Raw genomic sequence first — 24,510 nt, 5'->3', positions numbered from 1 at the left:
ACAGGAACAATTTCTTAATGTTCTCCACTTGTGCTACAATCGAGAAAGTCTTTCTTAGAAGATCTCCAGAATGCAGTATGACTGTAATGCACTTGAGTGACTTTGCACTCTCCTTAAACTTAGCAGCTGTGGTAAACAAGTCTAACAGTATTCTGTATTACCATTTGTGTCTGCGTTCAATAGGAAATGATCCTGGATTTTGTGGGGATCCGGGGACCCCAGCGCATGGATCCCGGCTTGGAGATGAACTCAAGGCCAAGAGCCTTCTCCGTTTCTCCTGTGAGATGGGTTATCAGCTGAGGGGCTCTCCTGAGCGGACGTGTTTGCTCAATGGCTCATGGTCAGGACTGCAGCCCGTCTGTGAAGGTGAGTACGGTCCAGCCTGAAAGTCAGCCTGTGCACTTGGAACCATGTAATTCATTCTAAAATGGCCAGTGATTTCCACAGACATCCTAGAGATGGAACCTTTGTGTCATTACACTACTTTCCTCCAACTTGTGTAAGGGGATCATCCAAACTCATGGCTGGGTGTATGGAGGTGTTCTGAGTGCTCAACAGGTCTTCTAACCCAGATCCTTGCCTTTTGAATGTTTATAACCTAGAAGAGGTTTCTGATCTTCTGATAATAATCTCTGTGGGACTTGGTGGCATTGTGTGGTTGCTGGTAATGAACAGCTCAGGAAAAGGAACCGTGAGTAGAAGGGTATAAATCCCTGACTGTAACTTCTGCGGGCCGAGATAGTCTTCACTTCGCATCTTATTTCCAATCTCTTGCTGGCCCCTGTCCAAAGCAGGTATTATGAAGGAACCTGGCTGATTTTGTGCATAATATTTTGGGGAGAATTTTCTCTGCGTTAGTGTTTGAGAGGCGTAAGTGGACACGACAGGATGCCTCGGTAAGTCCAGTAGAAACACCATGCATACCTCACCATGCCAAGTATTGGCGATTCCTGCCTTCAGCCAAGGTGGGATGCGGTATCACAAGTTTGTTTAGAGCCCAGAAAGTAACTGACTTAGAATTCAGACAGATAAGACTTTAAATGTTCCAAATGTGTTTTTTTCCATACAAACTTCTCAGCTACTTAATGTTTGAGTCTAAAATGAGGACACAAATTAAATATCCATCTTTACATGAATGAAACACTTGCTATATAATTTGACCGACTTGAATAAACTGAAACAATATCAGTACCAGAAATATAAACCAAGTTTTCTTCATCTTCATTTTCTCTGTGCCTTCTTCAGTGGTATCTGCTCATGTCTCATTTAATACGTAGAATAATATATTTGTTATATGTATTATATAGAATAATAGAAAATAATATGTATGTACTGATATAATCAGACTATTACCTATAATCTCATAAAATCATATAGGAAATGCAATCCTATATATGTACGTGTATATGTGAATATATATACCTCATATATGTGTATGCATATGTATGTGTGTGCATATAATCTCATCAGAGTAATAGATTGTCCTAGAGGCATCTATATCTAGGTAAAGAGATGTGTGTATATAATAACCCAAGGTATTTTTTTTATTGCAAATCACCTTCTCACAATCAAGTTAGCATAATATTAAGTTAGCGTAAATATCGAGTTACTGTAAATATTAAGATTAGGCCCTAAAGAAGTTGACTTTACTCAAATATGATTGAATAGTAATGGTGGGATGCCACCTGCCACTGTGAGCTACAGGATGACACTTTCCTGTATTGGCTAAAGTATGTGACTCTAAATTAGTAGACACAGTGTTACTCAGACACAATGTTCTCAGTTTGCCCCTCTCTTGGAGAATTTGAATATTACAATCTGCATGACAGCACACCTTTCTCACCCAAACCAGAGTATTTTTTACTCTATAATATGGTACCTCAAAGTTGTACATGACTTCCGTAACCTACCTTTACGCTTCGTCTAAACCTTTTCCCTCTATACTACGCCTGGGAATTGTCTGTCCAGAATATATTTGAAGATTATTAAAATTAAACAAGAGATCCACTTTACTCCATGACATGTTGAATGCCAGTAGGCTAGCCTTCTTTCTGGGGACAACTATAAAACAACAAAATATATGAGACATTTATCTTATTAAACAACAGACAGTGCATGACTGTGTTCCATAGGAGAAAAGGAATCCGTGAGGTGAGCCCATAATCTCCTGGTATATTTTTCTTACTGCACAGTCGGAAAGTGGAACTCAGGTGGTATGGTGGCTTGGTGAGGTGATGCAACAGAAATTGTTCTAGGCTACTGAAACAGAACTTACAGAACATGGAATCTGAGAATGGCTGGCTGAAAATGGGAGAGCCCCATAAGTCTGGTGGACGTTCACTGGGTGACTTGGGTGAGGGTCAGGCAGATGAGAACAGGTGAGACCCATTGATACAACAACCTTCTGCTGCAGAGTTGAGAGTGGACCCATGATACTAGAAGTCATACCCTACTGAGAAACACTGGACATCTGGCCAGTCAGAGCTCTTACTGTGCACTTGGGACATTTCACAGATGCCCAGAAAGCCCCATGCATTATGAATATGTACCATTCCCTAAAACAAATGTAACGTGCTAGAACTAAGAGCAAAAACATGGTAGGACTAAGACTGAATAGATCTCCTCTAAAAAAGAATGAAACTGATGGCAACACCCAAAGGATGTACAATTGGTTTAAAAGCCCACCAGAACAAACTCCAGCACATTTGGAAGGAAGGACATAATCCATGCATCATTTTGTGCACAATGTCCAGCATAAATAAAAAATAACTACATATGCATAACTCAGAATGACATGACCCCTAATCAAACAAGCAAAGAAAAAACAAATAGAAATAGAATCTGATCCTGAGATGACCCAAATGTTGAAAATAATGCATAAGGACTTAAAGCATCTATTTAAAATATCTTCATGCACTTGGGGCACCTGGGTGGCTCAGTTGGTTAAGGGTCCAACACTTGATTTGGGCTCAGGTCATGATCTCACGGTTTGTGAGTTCAAGCTCCACATCTGGCTCTGTGCTGACAGTGCAGATCCTGCTTGAGATTCTCTCTCTCTTTCTCTCTCTGCCCTCCCCTGCACGCTCACACGCACACATGTACCCCCTCTTTTTCTTTCAAAAATAAATAAATAAACATTAAAAAAGTATATCTGCAGGGACTTAAAGTATGTTAGCATCATAAACAGAGAGGGAATCTTAATAAGAAATGAAAATAATAAAAAAACAACCTGATGGAAACTCTGGGACTGTCTGGATTGAAGACTATAGTATCTGATATAAAAACTTTGCTACATAAGCTTTGCAGATTAAAAATGGCAGAAGGGTCAGTTACCATGAAGACAGTTCACTGAAAAGGATCCAATCTGAAAACAAAGGAAAAAGAGAAAACAACAACAGCCTAATAATTTCCTATGGGATAATATCAAGCAGTTTAACATACCTGTAATTACAGTTCTAGAAGGACAGAGAAAGAGGGGGGCAGAAAAATGCTTGATAAATTATCGGTTAAAAGTTAACCAAATATGTTGGGAAAATACAGCTCCCAAAAGCAGAACAAACCTGACTTAGATGCCTCCATATTCTCTTAAAAATGGTCACTCACAGGGCACCTGGGTGGCTCACTCAGTTAAGCGTCTGACTTCAGCTCAGGTCATGATCTCACGGTTCGTGAGTTTGAGCCCCGTGTGGGTCTGTGTGCTGACAGCTCGGAGCCTGGAGCCCGCTTCAGATTCTGTGTCTCCCTCTCTCTCTCTCTGCCCCTCCCCTGCTTGTGTTCTATCTCTCTCTCTCTCAGAAATAAATAAACATTATAAAAAAAAAAAAAAAAAAAGGAATGCTCATTCACTTGGGACTGTATATTCTATTCAGGTTTACCATAAGCACTTTAGTTTTGCACATTTAAAAGGTGAAAAAATTTAAAACAGTTAAGAGTGAATGATATTTTTCCATAGGAATCTCACTTTGGTGCTGTGATATAACACCATGGGTTCTATTCGAGCAAATCATAAATGAATTAATTTATTTGATTAGGAGAGCTTAATTGGATTTTACTTCAAAATGTACCTAAGTCAGACCATACAAAGTATTTTTAGAATAGCGTTTGGTTTATCTAAAGTTAGAAAGTCAAGTGTTTCTTATAAAATCCTTAGAAACTTGGCTATTAAAATCCGTGTACAGAAAGAAGCTGAAATGTTTCAATATGACAAAAGTGCCCAAATATGCTATGCCCTACAAAACTGACTACCTCAGAACTGCGGTGTTCAGAAATCATGGGAAGTTGAGTGAGTAGGAGTATAATTCACACTCACAGTAATAACAAATGATGGCTAGGAATGTATGGCTGATCCTATACCCCCACAAACACACATGTTTAAATCTTTTTGGGCAATCTGTGGCTATTTTTTCTCACTTGTTATCATAGAGCCAAACCTTTGGGGAACATATTATTCTCTACAGAAAAGGGCGTTACCAGTGACTTTGGCATTTCCGCCAGTGTTGGCTATGACTGTATTCAATCCGGTGAGACCATCTATCACCTGATGAACTACCTTCTCTGAATCTATTAAAGGCATTAGAGCCTGATGGGGCATTTCAATAAATGGTAAAAAAAAAAAAAAAAAAAAAAAAAAAAAAGAGAGAGAGAAGAGTTTATGAAACACAAAATAAAAATATTTTAAAAACTCTTGAGTGTCAAAGAACTTACATTTGTAATGTATTTCCATCATTTCAGATCATGTTTTCTTTGCTAGCCATCCAGGCTTGTAATCATAGGCTCATCGACTAAACTTTTCAAATGGATGTATCGTAAGAAGTTGCTTAGATATAATGGCCTCATTGCTTTTAGTTGCCTTAGGCAACTCTGAATCCTGTTTCCCAGGAGCTGATGATAAAGCCTACCTCTCTTCCAGGTAATAGACAAGGTAGCACAATGTTTATAATGAAGGTAACAACAGCATCAGCCACCCCGTCTACCTTTACTGCTACTAAGATGTCAGATTGCCTTCTAGGCATTTTGCATGCATTACGTTTAATCTTATGAAAAGTGAGAGTAACTACCCTTATTATACCCATTCTGCAGTGAGGACGCTGCATGTCCATAACTTGATTTGATGGCTCATGTGTACTTAAGTTGTATGAGCATAGATTCAAATCCACACTATTTAACTCGATTTAGCAGCCATGTCCCTAATGCAGAGTGCTGCCTGAACAGTCCCAGCATCTGTAGACAATACACGGTTTCTGGAGTGAGTATAAGGCTCTTTTATTACAAATCAAGTAAAAGAAAATGATCTTTTACCAAAAGGAGTCACATTAACCACGTGTAACTGAAAAGAAAAGATGTATTTAAATTTTTTTAACTTATTACTTATAGAATATATTGTTTCCCTTCTGTGACTGTAAATGTCATCTCTTGTTTTTCCTCAGTGGAGGTCCTCCTATGTCATGGAGGCATTAATGCAAACACAGACATATTAAGGCTAACTTCCAATCTTCATTTTTCTTTTTCATTTTCATGGGCATAATCATCAGTGAAACTGTCCTTGTCAGGGAAAAAAAAAAAGTTAACCGTGAATTTGATTTTGCAGGATACAATTATTTGAGGGACTTTCTAAAATTTTATTTTATTTTATTTTATTTTATTTTATTTATTATTTTATTGTAGAGACAGAGAGAGCATGAAGGGGGAGAGGGGCAGACAGAGAGAGAATCCCAAGTAGGCTCTGTGTTGTCAGCCCAGAGCCTGACATAGGGCTCGAACTCATGGACTGCAAGATCATAACCTGAGCTGACATCGTGAGTCAGACTCTTAAATGACGAAACACCCAGGAACCCCTGTTTGAGGGACTTTCTGAACATTAGGATGTCATTATCATGATGGGTATTCTTACCCTGACAACATATCTGTCTGTAAATTAAGCTCGAATATGTTCACCTGTGTCTTGCATCCCATTTTAGCATTATCTTTCTCAGGTGACATTTGAAAATTGCTACACATTTTAATCGTAGTTATGGTTAGAATAAAATGTAAGAACACGGTTGTCTGGTTTGTTTGCTAAATTACGAATTGGATCAATACAAGTCTCTTCTCTGTCGGGCTTTTCATTGGTACATCAAACAACAAATGTCACATATTCAATGATGAATCAACATGTGTTGAATGAATGAGTAATTGTCTCAAAGAGTCTAGCCTCTGGGCTTTTGGCAACATGACATTTTGATTGATAGTATAGCCATCACAAGACTTTTGGGCTTCAGATGTTCAATGTTAAATATCATCTGCTTCACTATTGGCAAATAGATCTCATTTCAAATGACAGCCAGAAAAATGCTGAAAGATCCGTGCTAGGAAAGACTGTAAGTTCACACCAGATCCATTAGGGAAGAGGGTTGTGGTGGACTCATGTCTGTCATGGGCACAGACAGAGAAGCACCAGCATGCATGCTTTGTAGTTGTCAGACACGATCAAGTCCAACCTCAGGGTCAGCATGTTTTTCAGCACAATATGATCGGCGATTCCCTTCACGTCCATTACAGTGTCTCTTCTATACTATGTAAGTTTTGTAGTCAGCTTGTTTTCTTCTGTATTTTTTTTTTTTTTTTTTAGTACATACATGTATCTTTGAGAGAGGGTGTAAGCAGGGGAAAGGCAGAGAGAGGAAGAGAGAATCCCAAGCAGGCTCTGTACTGTCAGCACAGAGTCAAGTGTGTGGCTCAGTCTCATGGACCGTGAGATCATGACCTGAGCTGAAATCAAACATCCCATGCTTAACCGACTGAGCCACCCAGGTGCCCCTGTTTTCATCCACATTTTTTTTTTTTAATTTTTTTTTTCAACGTTTATTCATTTTTGGGACAGAGAGAGACAGAGCATGAACAGGGGAGGGGCAGAGAGAGAGGGAGACACAGAATCGGAAACAGGCTCCAGGCTCTGAGCCATCAGCCCAGAGCCTGACGCGGGGCTCGAACTCACGGACCGCGAGATCGTGACCTGGCTGAAGTCGGACGCTTAACCGACTGCGCCACCCAGGCGCCCCTTTCATCCACATTTTTAGAAAGAGTCTATCTTTGTTCTGAATGCTAGATTTGAAAGTGGCACAACTAAATAGGAAGGAGCATTTGTAAACATTCCAGCCACTCTCAGAAATGGTCTCAGGATACATTCTGCTGTGAGCGTCCAACGAAAGGTCATATTCTTTCTATGTCTACCCGCTGTGCATCATGTGGGAGTGCTAAGGAGAAAAAAACACAATCTTTGTGATAAATAAACGCGAGTACAAAAGTCAAGAAAATCCTATTAAGGGTTAAAACCATCACTTGATACACACCCAGAAGCCACTGAGCTTTCTGGGCTAAGAAATGTGCGAGGGGGGTACACCGGGCGTAGAACTGTTGCCCAGCCTTTCATTATTGCCATCATTAGAGGGCATCTTAATGCCTGCACAGGCATTGGGATCATCTAGAGAGAAACAGAGTGCAGCCTGTCCAAGGCCACTTAAAACAGCCGCCGTTGGATGGGGTAACAATGAGGAGACCATTTTACAAGACAGTTTAAGTACTCACTCATACTCCTCAGGCATCACTTATTTTCCAAATGAGTTCTACAGATGTGAAATATGACCCGATTTGACCGGATTTCTAAAAAATCAGTTATTACGTGAAGGGCGTGACTTCTGAGTTGCTGATATCAGATAGATCCTTTAAAAAAAAAATCCTTTTTAAAAAAAATGCTTTTTTATTATAAACATATGAAATCCCAAAGAAGCAAGTCTTGGAATTTTCAGTGCTTTAATTCATCTTTTAATTGGTTTTGAAGTACTTTAGGAAGAATACTATGAAAAGACAATGTTCACATTTGTAACTCATCGATAAAATAATGGTACAAATCATAATGTAAGATATATATTCAACATCTTCATAGCAATAGGTCCTATTTTCTTAAAAAGAAACATGTCCTCTACGACACTGACAACCTCTGGTCTCTTGTATTGATCATTTTGGTAGGAGCTCACTGTGTTTATGTGTTACTGTCGCTCACAGCCGTGTCCTGTGGGAATCCTGGCACACCCACCAACGGCATGATTGTCAGCAGTGACGGCGTCCTGTTCTCCAGCTCGGTCATCTACGCCTGTTGGGAAGGCTACAAGACCTCGGGGTTAATGATTCGGCACTGCACAGCCAACGGGACCTGGACCGGCACAGCCCCCGACTGTACAAGTTAGTAACAGCTGTCATGTGGGCCCAAGGATGTCACCGACTTGACCGAGAAAAATTTGTTTATTTGTTAAATACTTTATTGATTTTGTTAACACATGGCAAAAACAAGGTCTACATATATATGATGGCTCTATTTATTAGACAGTTTTAGATCTTTCTTCACCTTCTTATTTATATGGTTGAAAATATTTTCTTCTTTTTAACGTCTACTTATTTTTGAGGCGGGGAGAGAGAGATTACATGTGTGTAAGCAGGGGGAGGGCCGAGAGGGGGACAGAGAATCTAAAGCAGGCTCTGTGCTGTCAGCAGTGAGACTGAAGTGGGGCTTGAACTCACAAACCGTGAGATCATGACCTGAGCCAAAGTCAGACATTTAACCAACTGAGCCACACAGGCGCCCCCAAAGCTATTTTCATTGGCCAGTGGGTTGGACGTTGGAAAATTGGGGCCAACAAAAGTCAAGGTTTGTCCTCTCTGTAGAACATCTCGTTTGCAGAGAAGTAAGAAAAGTGTTTATTCTCTGATCGCAGCCTTTGTCTCTGTCCTTAACTTTGTGATGAGAGTACACACGGTACATAATTAAGGACTGGACAAAGATGGCAGCCGGCATCCCCACAGCCAACCAGGATCAAATAGAAACAAGCAATTCCAAACACAGTGTCCCGACAACCGGTCAGCAAACAGAGGACAATACTGCTGTAACAATTTACTACTGAATCAATTTGGTTTGTTTTCATTAAGTTTAATTTTTTATTTATTTTGAGAAAAAGAGAGTGAGCATGGGAGGGGCAGAGAGGAGAGAGAGAGAGGGAGAGAAAGAATATCCCAAGCAGGTTCTGCGCTGTCGGCACAGAGCCCGAAGCGGGGCTCAAACCCACGAACCATGAGATCGTGACCTGAGCCGAGACCAAGAGTCAGACACTTAACTGACTGAGCCACCCAAGCGCCCCACTGCCTAATCATTTTGAATATCATCAGCATAAGGGGAGTAACATGAACAGAAACCATAATGAATTCACTTAATGTTTGTTTTTGCTTTTGTTTTTACCTTTCTAATGCTTTTTGTCTTCTGCTCATTAGTTATAAGCTGTGGGGACCCAGGTACACTGGCCAATGGCATCCAGTTTGGGACGGATTTCACCTTCAATAAGACTGTAAGCTATCAGTGTGACCCTGGCTATCTCCTGGAACCTGTCACGTCATCCACCATCCGTTGTACCAAAGACAGTACATGGAATAACAGCAAACCCACCTGCAAAGGTCTGTGTCGTTACCTTTCTGGCCTTGCTGACACAGAAGCGTTTGTTGAATTCCATTTCACTGCATTTGCAAGCATTTATGATGTCCTCTATGTGCTAGGAATTCTCGTGAACTCATCTGCAAATAAAATCACTGCCATTTTCTTAATACATTAATCTCGGCTTTACAGATGGGAAAACAGACTAGCAGAGTTAGTAAATGGCTCAGTGTACAAACCAAGATTGGGAGACATCAGCTCTCAAATGATGGGGTACAACCTTTAAGTCTGTATTTTGAATCCCAGTGATGTCCTCTCTCTCGGTAAACATTGTTAACCCCAGATTTATTAAGGCTTAAGGCAGGTATGATGGGGAGAATAATTATAGGACTTTAAACTCCACTTAGAGAGAGAAGCCAATCATCAAATAATGGCGGACCATGTTGGTACCATGATGTTCTGTGGGATTTGGACACTGAGTCTGAAGATGCCCTACAAATATAGAGGCGGTAGAAAAGGTTTATGACTTGGGGGTTGGACTTTGCAGGGAGAGAAGGTCAGGGAGACGCCAGTGGATGTGACTTGAACGATATAGCTGAGGGCTGGGCTTTGACAGTGAGAAAACAGTGGTGCTGGAGACAGTTGTCCAAAGACAGCGATCTGCATGGTTAGGGCTCCTCTGCCAGCACTGGAGAGAGCACGTGCCAGCTTCCTTATCAGCCGGGCCAGAGTGGGGCAGGAGGGGCACAGGGAGACAAGTGGGGCTTGAGCGTGGCTGGCCCCAAACAAAAATGCAGTGCCTGGCTCTTTGTTGGACTAGGACCCCGGACAGTTCTGGGGGAGTTGTGAGTTGGACCCTGGCAACTGATAGTGAGGAAGCGTTCATCTTCAGTGGGCTCTGAGAGGCAGATGGGTCTTGGGGCTTGTGTGGACAGAGCTCAGTGTGAGGCCTCCGTGAGAGCTGGGTGCTCAACCACCTGGCTCCCTCTCCCTTCCGACGTAGGCCTGTTGGTGGGCCACGTTTTCCCTCCTACCCGTGCGTAAGGATGGCAGAGGCTCCTGTCTTCCGCCAGCCATCATTAATGCTGTGTCTGTTGCAGGCGCTGGATAAACGTTTACTGAAAGTCACAGACTAGTGTCAGGAGCCATCTAGTCACGTGACGTGCTCATGACAGCGACCAATAATTGCACTGGTCTCTGTGATGTCACATGCTTTTGTAGACTTTTGCTCCTCTTTTGAACAACCAGTGCAGTTGGAAGGAACTCCGTGGGCAACCAGGCCCTTCCAGAAGAGACCACTCTCTCCCTCTGAACCTGTCTGGGGCTAGTCACCTCCTCATGTGTTTCTGTGAAACCACGTCGCTCATTACTGTTCCCTCCTAGGGGACTTCTCACTTGATATCCCCTGTCTAGAGCACGTGTCCCCCCTACCCCCTCACGTGTGGACTCTCAAGAAATATTGGTTGAAAAAACTGAATAGATGAGAGATAACAGAGAGGCTCATTTCCAGCTGCTGACTGTGCATGTGTGACTGTGTCTCCCGACGTGAGAATGCCTGAGTGTGAGCACGCAGAAGAAAATGCAGGTGAGAGTATACACCTGGGTCCCTTCTCTTGCTGCCTTCTGTCATTGGCAAGCCTCCTCCAGGGTGAAAAATCCAGAAAGCTCTTGGATCTTCCAAGAAGATTTGTCAATCGCAGTCCCCAGCCCCCTGCACTTCAGGGTAATGGCTAGACTCTAAGGGGGCTACCTGGGGCCACGCCAGCCACTCATCATCTGTGAGAACTGCGTCCCTGCTCGGGGGCCCCACCGTCAGCTCAGGGCTGATATAATACACTGGGCGGTGGTGTTCCACGGAATCTTCTTAACCATGCAAGTGCTTGGTTTTTAATTATTCGGCAAATGGATCCACAGCCTATGTCTTTCACATATTATATCTTTATGTGTTAAAAAAACACAGAGCTTGCCAACTATATATATAAATCCAGAAGTCTGTACTCATGTCATATAAGCAAGCCCAGATTTGATTTGTTGTTGAGAACCATCATGAAAAGACATACATTGAAAAGAGTATTTCTTCCCTTCTTGGCCTTGTACGTATTGAGAATGTCATGTTCAATCCTGCTTTCTTCCACCGTGTGATATGTTGTGACTTTGCTGTGCTCTTATGTACTTGATCTAAATTAATGAAGAAATATTGGAGAAAAGTTTTACTATCTCGATGTGCTGTCTTCCTCAATAATCCTCGTATTAAAAGAAAACAACCCTATGTAGATGTCCTTTGTGATCCGGGTAGAATTAAAACGTGCATCCTGTGAGTGTTAGGGTCGTGGCGGATGCTCCGGATGTTCAGTCTCGTCTGTTCTTTGAAACAGCTGTCACGTGTGGCCAGCCTCCTCAAGTACAGCACGGGAAGGTGGAGGGAGCAGATTTCCACTGGGGGTCCAGCATCAGTTACAGCTGCGTGGACGGCTTCCAGCCCTCTCACTCCGTCATCCTCTCCTGCGAAGGCCATGGGGTGTGGAAAGGGGAGGTGCCCCAGTGCCTACGTAAGTCCCCCAGTAATGCTTGTTCCTGGGTCACGTTGCACTGGACCATGAGGAGCACCCTCAGCTCCCGGTGTGAGGGGAACAGCGACGTGTCCTCTATAGCCATGCTACCACACGCAAACGTTCACGCTTGAGACCTCCCCGCTCAAATGCGCATTCTGCCCCTCGGTCATTTCCCAGTTTAATAGTTGTCCCCAAAGATTTCGCAGACACTAGTTACACAACCCGAGTGGGCTGACCCGACGCGGCGGCTCCTATTGTTGGCTGACTGCCTTGCTGTCTCCAACAGCTGTGTTCTGCGGAGACCCCGGCACCCCCGCGGAGGGGCGGCTCAGTGGCAAAAGCTTCACCTATAAATCTGAAGTCTTCTTCCAGTGCAAACCTCCCTTCATACTGGTGGGGTCCTCGAGAAGAACCTGCCAGGCCGACGGCACGTGGAGCGGCACCCAGCCCACCTGCATCGGTAGGAACGTTGGCCAGACCCCCCCCGAGGGCGTTCGGGGGTGGGGACCCGCACACTGAAATGGGATCGTTGGTGGCTTCACAGGTCCTCTGCCCACAGACGGTTCGTTGGGCAAGCCCTCATCGGCTACTCCGATTAAATCCTACAGATCAACTTTGGACTTGAATTTAGGTCTTGTTTCCCTGTCTTCATCTCAAGCGGCAGGAGCATTCTTTCAGGGAAAGACAGCTTTGTTGAAGACACTGTCATTGCCCTTCTCCAAAGCCACCATCACCGGGAAGACGGCCTGGCTGTTGTTTGGGTGTCATCCCCTTGGTGCCATTCTGTCTTCACTGGCCAGTGCCGACTGACCCACCCACACCAGCAGTGGTGGAAGGAGTCGGGCATGATGTTCTGGTGACCTTGGAATATGGCAACGAGACTTACAAGTCAGAAGACGCTTTCCATATGATTTAAGCCCTGCCTTTTTATGTTGCATTTCTGTCTCCTAGAAGGGATTCAGATACAAGCTATATTTGTCAAAAGTCAAATTCTTAGTGGCAGAGAAACATTACCCTTTATTTCTGTTAAGAGCAATTTTCTTCATACCTCATGGCTGCAGATTCATGTTGATTGATGGGTTAATTTTTTCACCAGCTGTACTGAGCCAAGGAGTAGATGTTCTGCATCTTTGTAGTAAACAATTAATGATCTATAGTCATGGTTTCTAAGAAATTGACTGATTACTACTTAAACACAAAGAGCTTCAGGAATAATTTCCTTGAAGCACTGCCTTTTTTTTTTTTATTAATAGACATGTTTACTGCTATTTCATTTAAACCGTTGCTACACGGTTCCTATCTCTATACTAAGAAATGGTTTTCTTCCTTCCAATAGGTTAGTTTCTCTCGAAAACAATTTGTTTTGTAAGTTAGGTAATTTTTTTCATACGAGCATCTAGAGAGCAGCAACTAATAAAGCTACACGCTCCTCGTTGCTCAAGTCCTACATTTTTGGGGAGAGAAATGTCACTTTTGGCCTACCATATGCCTCAACTTTGAAGCACTAAATATATTTCCCACTTTGAAGTCTCGAGGAAAATTAATTCAAGAAATTTGCAATCACGTAATGGATGACTGAAAGAGATGACCACTAGTGAACTCCTTAAGAACCGAGGGAGCATAATAATTATTGAAGACAGCATATTAGTGGACCGACCAGTATACTATGTCTGACCAGAAAATGGAAAAGAGTGTTCATTCTGATACAGAAAATAATACACAGGGCAATTTAGAATCTGATAAAGGACTAAGGAGGAATACCTAAAGAAGTCTGAAAAGAAGATGAAAATAGCAATTTACTTTGATTTTTAACTTTAATGCAAAACATCTTACATATCTGCCAAAATATAATTTTCTCAATTTTTTATACTTTGTCTATTTTGAGAGAGAGAGAGGGAGAGGGGGAGAGGGAGGGAATGAGCAGGGGTGGGGTGGAGAGAGAAGGAGAGGATCCCAAGCAGACTCCGGGCTCAGCGCGGAGCCCTATGCGGGGCTCGATCTCGAGACCGTGAGATCATGACCTGACCTGAAATCCAGAGTCGGGCACTTAACCAACGGAGCCACCCAGACCCCCCCAGGTTTCTCAAATTTTTATGACCTTTGAGTAAAAATGTTAGAGTCCCTAGAGTAACCGTATCTGGCGCTCTTTGTTTTGTTTTGTTTTTATGTGCACTTCAGATCCAGCTCATAACAGCTGCCCAGACCCCGGCACTCCACACTTTGGAATACAGAATAGCTCCAGAGGATATGAGGTATTCCATTTTTATTTCCCCCTGTTTCTCTGTAAGTATAAAATGCAATTGACACTCGAACATGTGCGCATGGCTTCACGTACCCTGATTCATCGTATATTTGCGGAGATACATTGATTCGGAGAGGATGCCCACGTGGTATTTTAACTGTCAAAATTGGGATAGCTGGATGCATCTTAATTCACACAGTAGCAATTGTCATATTGATTTCTACTTGAAAGTTTGCATGACGTGGTGTTTTTTGTTCGCTGAACTGTCGTGGCAGTTCTCCAGAGTGACTGGTCACTGAATAGCTACACGTAACAATACCCTGTTCAGTGACCCGATGCATCATGGGCAAACAATACTAGATTTTAGAGACAAAAACAGAAGAAAACGCATTCAGCCTCCTCAGCTAGTAGGCTTACTTTGTGATATTTCTTTTCCATGCCACCTCTGTGTATGAACTATTTGCATACTTGATATCACGTTTGACGTTCGTTTGACTTTTTAAATAAAAAGTACATTAACACGTTAGGTAGTATTAGAGGAATAACTAAAACTGGGAGGTAATGAACCTTGAAATAAAATGTTTCCACCATCTTAAGTGATCAAGTGACTTCACAGCTCGATGATGAGATGGCTTTGAAAGCCACAGTTAAATATGTGTAGTGCATTCAAGTTAGAGAGCCCACTAATTTAGAATAAAAAGCCTTTTTTCTTCAGCCACTTCACTGAGGCTTTCCTGAAACCTAACATATTCTTTCTTGGTTGGCTCTAACACACCTTGGCTACTTCCTGATGGCATTCCTACACCCCCCAGAGGAACTTGTCGTAGGTACCTATGAGGCACAATCTGGCGTATTTTATGTTAGGTGTCAAATATGGCCCAATCCTCAGGGAAATGCTTACTGGCATGTAGAAATGTCATGCCACATATACGGCAAGGCCTGCAAATACTATACTGAGTAATGCTCTCACTGACTCCCCACGGGTTCCTTATCTGCCCTCAAAGAGCCCACGTGAAGTCCATATTTAGTGACTACACTTGGCATCCTATCTCTGGGATCTATCTTAAGAAACTAATAGGAATGGATAAATTTCTCACTCCTCTGATGACAAAATCAAGTTACACTAACAAGAATGATAGGTTGGATCCAAAAGCAAGATTTGCTAATACTTTAAAGACACAGACGCCATCCTTTAAGGAGATGGCTAACCCTGTCAGAGGAATCGTCCTAAAATGTTTCTTGTTTCTTCTTTCGTTTTCATCAGGACACATTAAGTTGTGAATATAACAGAGTTTTGTTTTCTTCAGCACTGCGTTCTGCAACATGCTCACGCAGAATGAGCCGCTTCAGTTTTAGAACATCCCTTGTCATGCTGTGTTCATTACGCAATTTAAATGCTGCCCTCCAGTCTTCGGCGGGCCACGTCCCGTCAATTCATAAACACCAGGTTAATTTACAGTGATCAATCTGGACTGACCAGGCATCTTCTGCTAAAAGATACTCTATTGAGAAGGACACTGTCTTTTCCTCCGACCAGTACCTGATAGAGGCTGTCTCTTTTCTTCTTGCTAGTAAATAATGTCGCGTATTTGCCAGGAGGTCCGATTGGGGTCAGTGACATCCTGAGAAGGAAATTCAATGGAGGGTATTCCTGATAGGTGATGGATTACTCTTTACCCATCTCTGCATCTCAAATCCGTTATTCCTTTGCAGTTTAGGTAAATTTGATTTTTTTTTTTTTCTGTATAAATTCCAATCTCTACTTTCAGGTGCCAGTGGTAAGGAACAGCTTGTTTATTTTATTTTATTTTTTTTTTTCTGACATGCTTCATCACTATTCAGTGCAGCAACTATTGCCCCATGTTTTACTCATAGTTCTTCTCCCCAAAATCCCAATGAGGGAGATAGGGACTGACCCAGATGGGAAGACACATGTGGAGGAATTAAGGACCTGGTTTGAATCCTCTGAGCAAGAATCAGGGTGCACTCTTCACCTGTGCACTTACATGGACTCATAATTCATGCCTTAGGAACCCACTTGGTCCCATTCCGAACCACAGGGTGCGCGAAGCTGCCTTCCAGGTGTAGACCACCTTTCTGTGAGCCTACTTCTCTTCCGTTTTCTGTTCTCCCCAACCTGCATGTCCCGGATATAAGTGATTGGTGACCAGGAGAGATCATTGATTCCCTTCAACACATGACCATCACTGATCCTCAAAAAACATGTCTACAGACCACTGGGAACCTTCCCTTCAAGGCATTTCCAGTTAAGTTGGGGAAGTAGATAAACATACAGGTGCTTCTAGGACATTGCAGTAAGAAGCATATGATGCCTCCTTGGAAGGTCAGGAAAGAATGTGCAGAAGTGAAAGTTAGCAAGATATCAACAACTAAGGTGGGGGGAGGGGAGGTTGTGAAGGTCTATTGGGAAGATACTTCAGGCATGCGGGTGGCAATAAAGAGTCCAAGTATCTGCTGCTTCAGGAGGATAGACTGAGTTTCGAGAGATTCTACGATAGAGCAGGAGCTGGCCAATCCCCAGCAGTGTCAACAAAAGCAATTGGGTAAAGCCAACACCTTAAATAGGGATAGCAGGAAATAATGGAAAAGGGGAAAAAAAATATTACAATCTGAAGACACAGAGGGCCAAAAGGAAAGAGAAAAAGCGTTCTTTCGTCACCCAAGTAAACTCCCTCTTAAATGACCACAGTTCTCTGTACCTGCCTGTATCCTCACCTCATGCATTGAGCAACTCAGCCGTAACACGCAGTTGAAACGTCCATGCTGGCTCAAACAACGGCCTGACATGGAAGAGAGATGTCATTCGCGTATCTTACCCTGGAATGAGCTTTCCAGCGTGATGACGTTGTATCTCGCACGTCCGCTCCGCCTCTGAAGCCCATGTTGGATTTCCTCTCTAGGTCGGAAGCACCGTGTTTTTCAGGTGCAGAAAAGGTTACCACATCCAAGGTTCTACGACTCGGACTTGCCTGGCAAATTTAACTTGGAGTGGAATACAGACAGAATGTATACGTAAGTGTGATTTCTTCCACCGCAGCCAGCCACAGCCTATGTGTTCTCGAACCTCTGGGAGGCGTTTGCCCTCAAGGGAAATAATGAGGAATTGCCTGATTTTTGTTTGATCATTTCTAATTCCCTAGACCAGAATTTCTCAGAGTTGGATTCCCTAGAACTAGCAGCATCAGCGTCACCTGGGAGTTGGGTAGTGATTACAATTCTCAAGCTGTGGCCCCAGACTTTGGGAATCAGAAACTCAGGGGCTGGAACCCCAGTGGGAGCAAAAAGGAGGGACAGCATGCTATCATCACCCAGTTCTGCGGGTGATACTGGGGCACGCTAAGGTCTGAGAGCATGCCCTAAACCAAACACAAGTGAATGACATCGGTAACACTCACAGAAAGGAAACTTTCTTATCCATGCTATTATTCTTCTAGAATGTTTACATCAGATTATTAAAGAGAGGGTAAAATGGATCATGAAATATGTCATGATATTAATAGAAATATCTTAAATGTTATTTTTTTATTTTAGAGAAAGAGCGAGCAGGGGAGAGGGTGGTGGGGGGAGAGAGAGAGAAAGAGAGAGAGAGAGAGAGAGAGAGAGAATCTCAAGCAGGCTCCAAGCTCAGTGTGGAGCCTGAAATGGGTCTTGATCCCACAACCCTGGGATCATGACCTGAGCCCAAATCAAGAGTCGGACGCTCAACCGACTGAGCCACCCAGGCGCCCCTTAAACGTTATTTTTGAAGTCCATATGAATTTATCATTCAAATTGTTATGTAGGATAAAATTTTATTTTGTGACTTAATCATGAGAAATAGAAAAGATATTGTGGGAACGATTCATAAGTCAGTATTTCACCCTCTATCAGCTTAATGAAATAAAAAATTTTAATCTTACTGTGTTAAATAAGAAAATCAAAAAAAGTAGAATGTCACGAAAAATTCTTTTAATGGTGTATAAAATGTGATTTTTGTGTATTTATCAGTATTATCAGATGTATATTTAATTCAAAGCTATCATCTCTAATACTCTAGTCAAATGATATATGTGGATATTATGTGTGCACAGATATGCATATATATGTGTATATATATTTGCATATACACTTGTATGTCTGTGTATATGTACATATACAAACACGTGTGTGTTTGTGTCTGTGGATCTTGGAGCTTGCTAATATCAGGTATTCGTATGTTGAAAGTTTACTGAAGCAGAAAATAGTATGATACTTAAAACAGTTGCATTCATAATTTTAATGTTGTCAACTTGTTTTATAATCATCTGCAAAGAAGTCCATTTCTTGAGACATACATAAGAAGTTACTTGAGATTTAAACATTGCAACCTTACTTACTCCTAAATTACATTTTAAGAGAAGTAAGAATCTATAACATTGCACTCAGCTTTGTAAACATAAATCAAATTTTTACCAAAATTATTGAATTAACTCAGTAACAGTCTTGTTAGCTGCCATCAGACAAAAATCAAGGCATATTTCTTTTTTGTGGGGCAGGCTGGGTGGCTCAGTTGGTTGAGCATCCAGCTCTTGATTTGGGCTCAGGTCATGATCCCAGGGTCGTGGGATCGAGCCCTGAGTAGGGGTCCATACACAGTGTGGAACCTGCTTGCGATTCTCTCTCTCCCTTTGCTCCTCCCCCTCTTGCACATGTGCACTCTCTCTTTCTCTCTCTCTCTTTCTCTCTCAATCTCTTTAAAATAAAAATTGAAGGGGTGCCCGGGTGGCTCAGTTGGTTAAGCATTCAACTCTTGACTTTACCTCAGACCGTGATCTCATGGTTCATGGGTTCAAGCCCCGCATTGGGCTCTGCACAGTCCGTGCAGAGCCTGCTTGGGATTCTCTCTCGCTCACTCTCTTTCTGCCTTTCTCCACCCATCTTGTCAGTCTCTTTCTCTCCCTCTCAAAATAAATAAATAAACTTAAAAAAATTAAAATGAAATATAAATTTAAAAAAAAGTGTATTTCTATACCTGTGCCGATCTGTGTGTGTTTAGCTTATAGGGATGGTCTTTTAAGGAAATGTGACATATCATTTATCTTAATAGTATATCAGAAGTGATCTATTTATTTCAGCGCTCTGATTTATATTCTAAATTTCTACACGTAATTAATTACACACACTTACTTCTATGCAGACAGGGAGAGTAGAGAAAGGAGGGGGCAGGGAGGGAAGGATAGGTAGGGAGAGCTGGCAAATCCCAAGTTTTCATGATGTTAAAAGTTTCAGGGAATATTGGGGATATTTCAAGATACCATACTCTCAATTTTAAGTTGCAACGTGACTTTGCAGCCACTTCCAAATTTTGCCGCAGTTCCTGATTTCTTTAGACTCTAACTCTATCTTACGCAAAGTGCCAGTGCTTCCTAACAGAACGCGTGCCGTTTCAGCCCATGCCTGCAGACAGCCAGAAACGCCAGCCCACGCGGACGTGAGAGCGATAGACCTCCCCACCTTCGGTTACACCTTGGTGTACACCTGCCATCCGGGGTTCTTCCTCGCGGCCGGGTCTGAGCACAGGACGTGTAAAGCAGATATGAGGTGGACGGGAAAATCGCCTGTCTGTAAAAGTAAGTCGCTGAGGAGGGAGTGAACGCCCCTCCCTGCCGAGCCCCTAGCAGGAGCATCAACTGCCCATCGGGCTAGCTTCCGTCGTAAGATCCATAAGTAAACAGCATCATGGAAGTGATGTCGGTCACCCCAGCTGAATCTGTGCTTCATGTGGTGAGCTGTGTGTGTGAACGTGTGCGTAGTAAGTGTTTGGTACAACGGAGGCATAGTCTAAGTAGACATGTAGGTTTTACTATTTGCTAGTCACACTTGAAGCCACAGAGAAAAGCTGTCTGGTTCAAGAAAAACATCATGCGCTAAAAGGCCAATAATACACCATATTTTTGGAAAATGTATTTTTTTTTTTATGAAAATGGGCAAATATCACCCAGGATTGGTGGATATATAAACGAAGCCGTTATTTTTAAGACCACAGGCTGTTTGGTGGCGGGATATACATCTGTGTATTCTTTACATTGGTTCAAATTACAAAAGCGATTGGCACGAAGGTGATGCATCAATTACCCACGTATTTGTGTACTTACAAATGAGAGCCCTAAGACAGGGTCAGATCTGATGACAGCTGAACTTTGAGATTCCCCACCAAACACAGATCACACACGCATCAAATACTACATGGCATAAACACTAAATATGGAGTGTGATAAAATCTGTGACTTTAGTTTTACTCTCTGGAAGCCTATTTATATTTCCAAATTAGGAATTCTTGTCTCCCTTGCCCTTCTCCATCAGATGCAGAAGAATGCGAACTTTAAAAACGTAATTTGTAGTTTGATGCAGACCTATAAATGCTAAGAGATTTTGAGTTAAATCCAACGTGATAGACGAAAGTAAACGTCCTGCAAGGGAAACAATTTGGTGTTATTCAATATCTGTCGATTTGTACTTCCGTTGATTTGGGTGAGGACTTGGAAAGTTAAGAGAGGCTACGAAATCTTAGTTGTTCTGTATGCCACCTTTCACTGGCGGCTAGCATATCCCAAATAGGATCGAGAAAATGGATATCAACCACCCTCGTTTGCAAGGCTCTCTGTTGTAGCACACCACACAGACATGCACCTGTCACAGCTGCACTGGTTTTCACCATTAAGCTCTGTTATTTTTTTTTTTTTTTTGACAAACACAAAGGATACTCTGCTATGAATGTAGGGGTTTAAATGGATATGTAGAAGACATTCCTATTTAGTACCTTCAAGCAATCTGGAGAAAGGAAAATTGCCTCAATTTGACATTTTTTCAAACTTATTCAAAAATAAATGTTTTTGAAAATGATAATTTGTCTTTTTACTTGTAGGTAAAGGAGTGGGAGAAGTTAATGAGACAGTTACTAAAACTCCAGGTTTGTATTCCAGAACAGTCCTAGATCTCAACCACATAAGCGATTTGTTCTCTACTCTGTACAGGGAAACAGATTTTAACACGCAAACTTCCGACTCCACTAGACCATGAGCGGGTTAGCGATCCAGCCACCTAGCGCGCCGAGCCCACGCACATTTCTTTCTTTCCTGACGGTGGTTTGTTAACGGAATGACAACACTTTACTTAAGACGAGAACCTGCGGCACGATCACACACGGTTTCATTAAAAGGTGCCTCGGGCATTGTGTGGGCAGAAACGGACTCGAACTGTTGATCATAGGATGTGATATAATGGAGAGCCTTATAAAGAGGGTTGCGATTCTTTCCTCTAAACCGGAAGCTGATGTGAATGAGGCATTGGGACAACGTCAGCTGTTACCTTGAGCCGATCGGATGTAGAGCTCCATTTTTCCCCCCGTATCTCCATAATGCAGGCATCCTCTGCCTCCCAACGTGTTAATTATTGCTTTTTGTTGTATGTGGTGCCTTGCTAGATGCATCACACAGAAAATCGAAAGATGCAGTCCTGTTTCCTAAGCCACATGCTTACTGCTCCAAATCCTCTGTGTTATAAAGTTAGAGACTCTTTTCATCATGCATTATGTCCCCAACTTACAATGTAAGTCAACCTTTTTTTTTTTAACAGATACAGAAAACTTGCATACATATATAAGGTCATTTCCCTAGTAGTTTCCTTATTCGACTTTGAACACCGATCTTTTAGACAGGAAGGTCTGTCCTGACATCAGATGCGGAAACCGTATGTGTAACGCTCTCGTTGAGTCACAACGCTGTGTTAAAACACCGCAGTCTCAGCCGGGCCAACGTCCCGACACGATGAAAGGAATTTTTCCAACGTACGCCATGAAGCGTGAAAACTCCTTCTTAAAATCGCTATTCAAATGTTATTTACAAACCGAATACGGAAATCAATAGTCTTTATCCAGACAACATTGTCCTCAGTGAAAGGAAACACAATCTGTTGCTGTGATGGTGTGTTTGTTCTGTTTTTGTTTGCTTATTTTTTTGTTTCAGATATTGAGATACTTGCATACTTTATTTTGAAGGTGCATCCATCCTCATCAGTCCACCTTTTCTCATTCCCTCCGAGGGTCTTGCTAATTGTGGTTGTCTGTCGAGGTAGCACGTCGTAACAAATCTCCGCTTGCGGTTGTTGTGTCACGCTGCAAACCGGCAGCAACAGAGCAGATGAGAAGGCCCCCGGGGATCACCGTCACCACACTGCCGATGGCCATGTTGATACAAGCCAGCTCTGGGACGCTGGTTACACCTTCCTGCACCCAGTCAGGCGTGACCCATTCCTCTGATACACCAACATGAGCCACTCGTCAGTGACGGGCTGGAACCAGTACATTCATAGCTTCAGCCGAGTGGGTCCATTCTTACGTAGGGAAAACAACCCTGATAGGATTCTAAAGCCTGTGAATGTTAGTGAAGGAAAATACAGTCTTTTCAGGTTTGCCTGTTAAAACTGGGCCCCAAAATGGCCACTGATAGGCAGAAGTGTTGAACGTCCCTTATCAATAAGCAGATGTGTGCGATGTCGTGTTGGTATCGTAGTTTTTAACCTTTCCTAAACTTATAAAAAGCACTATGATCGCAAGCTGAGTCTACTGAGAGCCACGGGAAGGGCCGACGCTCGCTCCTTCTTGGCTGCCTCCCTAGCTGGGCTCGGTTTCATAGGCACAGCCGAGCTGGCAAGACAGGACGATGGCCAGTTGCGCTAAAAGGGGCACATGAACGTAGATAGTCTATGTGTGTCCTAGAAATTGGTTCCAGCAAGTGGATTCACTAAAAAACTTGATTTAGGGAGAAATGCATCTTTACGTACCTCCATAGCATTTGACATCGTTGCCTCTAACTTTCTTAGCAATCAGGGATGTTTTTCATAAGAATAGAAGAGTTTGGGTGGGTGGGTTGGGATCTCCTTGTGAGATGAAGACCTCCCGCCCCAGAGCACTTGTGTCTTTATGAGCTGGGTGAGCTCCCTTTACTGGCGCTTTGACATGCAAGCTTTCTGAGGGCAGGCAGTTCCTGGTGGATGATACGTGCCAGTTCTCTGAGCTTTCTGTGTCTTCCAAAGAGTCGACCTGGATGTTAACAACCAGTCGTGGTTTCCCGGGTCAGTCTAACATCTTATTATTAGACACAATAACCTCACCTCATATCAGTCACTCTGGTTCACCGCACCCTCTGGCCTTGGCAGCTCCGTTAAAAAAGAAACGTTTTGGCACCTAAAGTATTTCTCCCACAAATCAACACACGGACGTGGGGGTGCATCTCACAGCAGTCTCCCTCCCCATTCCATTTCCATCGCATACATGCCGTAGAGGGCCTGGGATAGGTCATCTCTGTCCTCATCACCGTCATGATCTGTGATCTCTCACTCAACACGTATTATGCCTCTGTGTTGTAGAATATCTAAATTTAATTTTTCTGTGTGAGCTAACATTTCTCTGGTTTTTCCCCCCCCACAGTTCCTTCAGATGTATTTTTTATCAATTCAGTGTGGAAGGGATATTATGAATATTTAGGGAAAAGACAACCTGCAACTCTAACAGTTGACTGGTTCAACGCAACAAGTAGTAAGGTGAACGCGACCTTCCTCGAAGCCTCGCAGGTGGAGCTGAAATTGACAGGTAGGCCCTGAGGAGTTTCATTTTCCTCAACGAAGAATGTGGGCCAAGGCAGACCCTTTATCTCCTCACAGAGGAGGGAGCTACCATATTAAATGCTCATTAAAACTACGTTGGCTTTGCATAAGCTGTGTCTCATGGGATCCTCTCGATAGCCATGGTAGGTTGGTATTCTCATTTTTAAAGATTACAGAACCAGCCCAGAAAAGCTAATTAATGTGCTTGCGATTATGCATGTGACATACTAAGTCAAAGCTGTAAGATTTATATCCAGAGCTACATGTCTCCAAACTTCATTGTGTCAGTATCCTTGCTTTCAACTCACGGTCCTCGTGAGATTTATTTGTCATCCTGCTGTTAAAATAAAAGCAGCTCTGGGGCGCCTGGGTGGCGCAGTCGGTTAAGCGTCCGACTTCAGCCAGGTCACGATCTCGCGGTCCGTGAGTTCGAGCCCCGCGTCGGGCTCTGGGCTGATGGCTCAGAGCCTGAAGCTTGTTTCCGATTCTGTGTCTCCCTCTCTCTCTCTGCCCCTCCCCCGTTCATGCTCTGTCTCTCTCTGTCCCAAAAATAAAAATAAAAAAAAATAATAATAAAAGCAGCTCTAATTTATATGCCAGACCCCGTTTTATGTACTTAA

The 24,510-nt window shown here is 42.8% G+C and overlaps 1 protein-coding gene across 5 annotated transcripts in view; it reads left to right on the top strand.

Annotated features, from left to right (window-relative positions):
- Positions 1-24,510, top strand: part of CSMD1 (CUB and Sushi multiple domains 1) — a 2,022,178-nt gene that overhangs the window by 1,980,835 nt on the left and 16,833 nt on the right. For 3 of the 5 annotated variants that reach the window (XM_045451804.1, XM_045451792.1, XM_045451814.1), the window contains 10 exons: positions 184-366; positions 8,041-8,217; positions 9,298-9,477; positions 11,830-12,003; positions 12,293-12,466; positions 14,185-14,258; positions 17,170-17,281; positions 19,678-19,857; positions 21,153-21,197; positions 23,715-23,876. In XM_045451804.1, coding sequence (XP_045307760.1) covers positions 184-366; positions 8,041-8,217; positions 9,298-9,477; positions 11,830-12,003; positions 12,293-12,466; positions 14,185-14,258; positions 17,170-17,281; positions 19,678-19,857; positions 21,153-21,197; positions 23,715-23,876 — 1,461 coding nt within the window. Of the gene's footprint in view, positions 1-183; positions 367-8,040; positions 8,218-9,297; positions 9,478-11,829; positions 12,004-12,292; positions 12,467-14,184; positions 14,259-17,169; positions 17,282-19,677; positions 19,858-21,152; positions 21,198-21,261; positions 23,149-23,714; positions 23,877-24,510 lie in introns of those variants that run through there. The other 2 variants (XM_045451793.1, XM_045451820.1) reach the window with 2 other exon arrangements.

The sequence above is a fragment of the Leopardus geoffroyi genome, chromosome B1 (assembly GCF_018350155.1).
Source record: "Leopardus geoffroyi isolate Oge1 chromosome B1, O.geoffroyi_Oge1_pat1.0, whole genome shotgun sequence".
NCBI classification, from domain to species: Eukaryota; Metazoa; Chordata; class Mammalia; order Carnivora; family Felidae; genus Leopardus; species Leopardus geoffroyi.
This window is presented reverse-complemented; position numbering and strand designations above follow the sequence as displayed.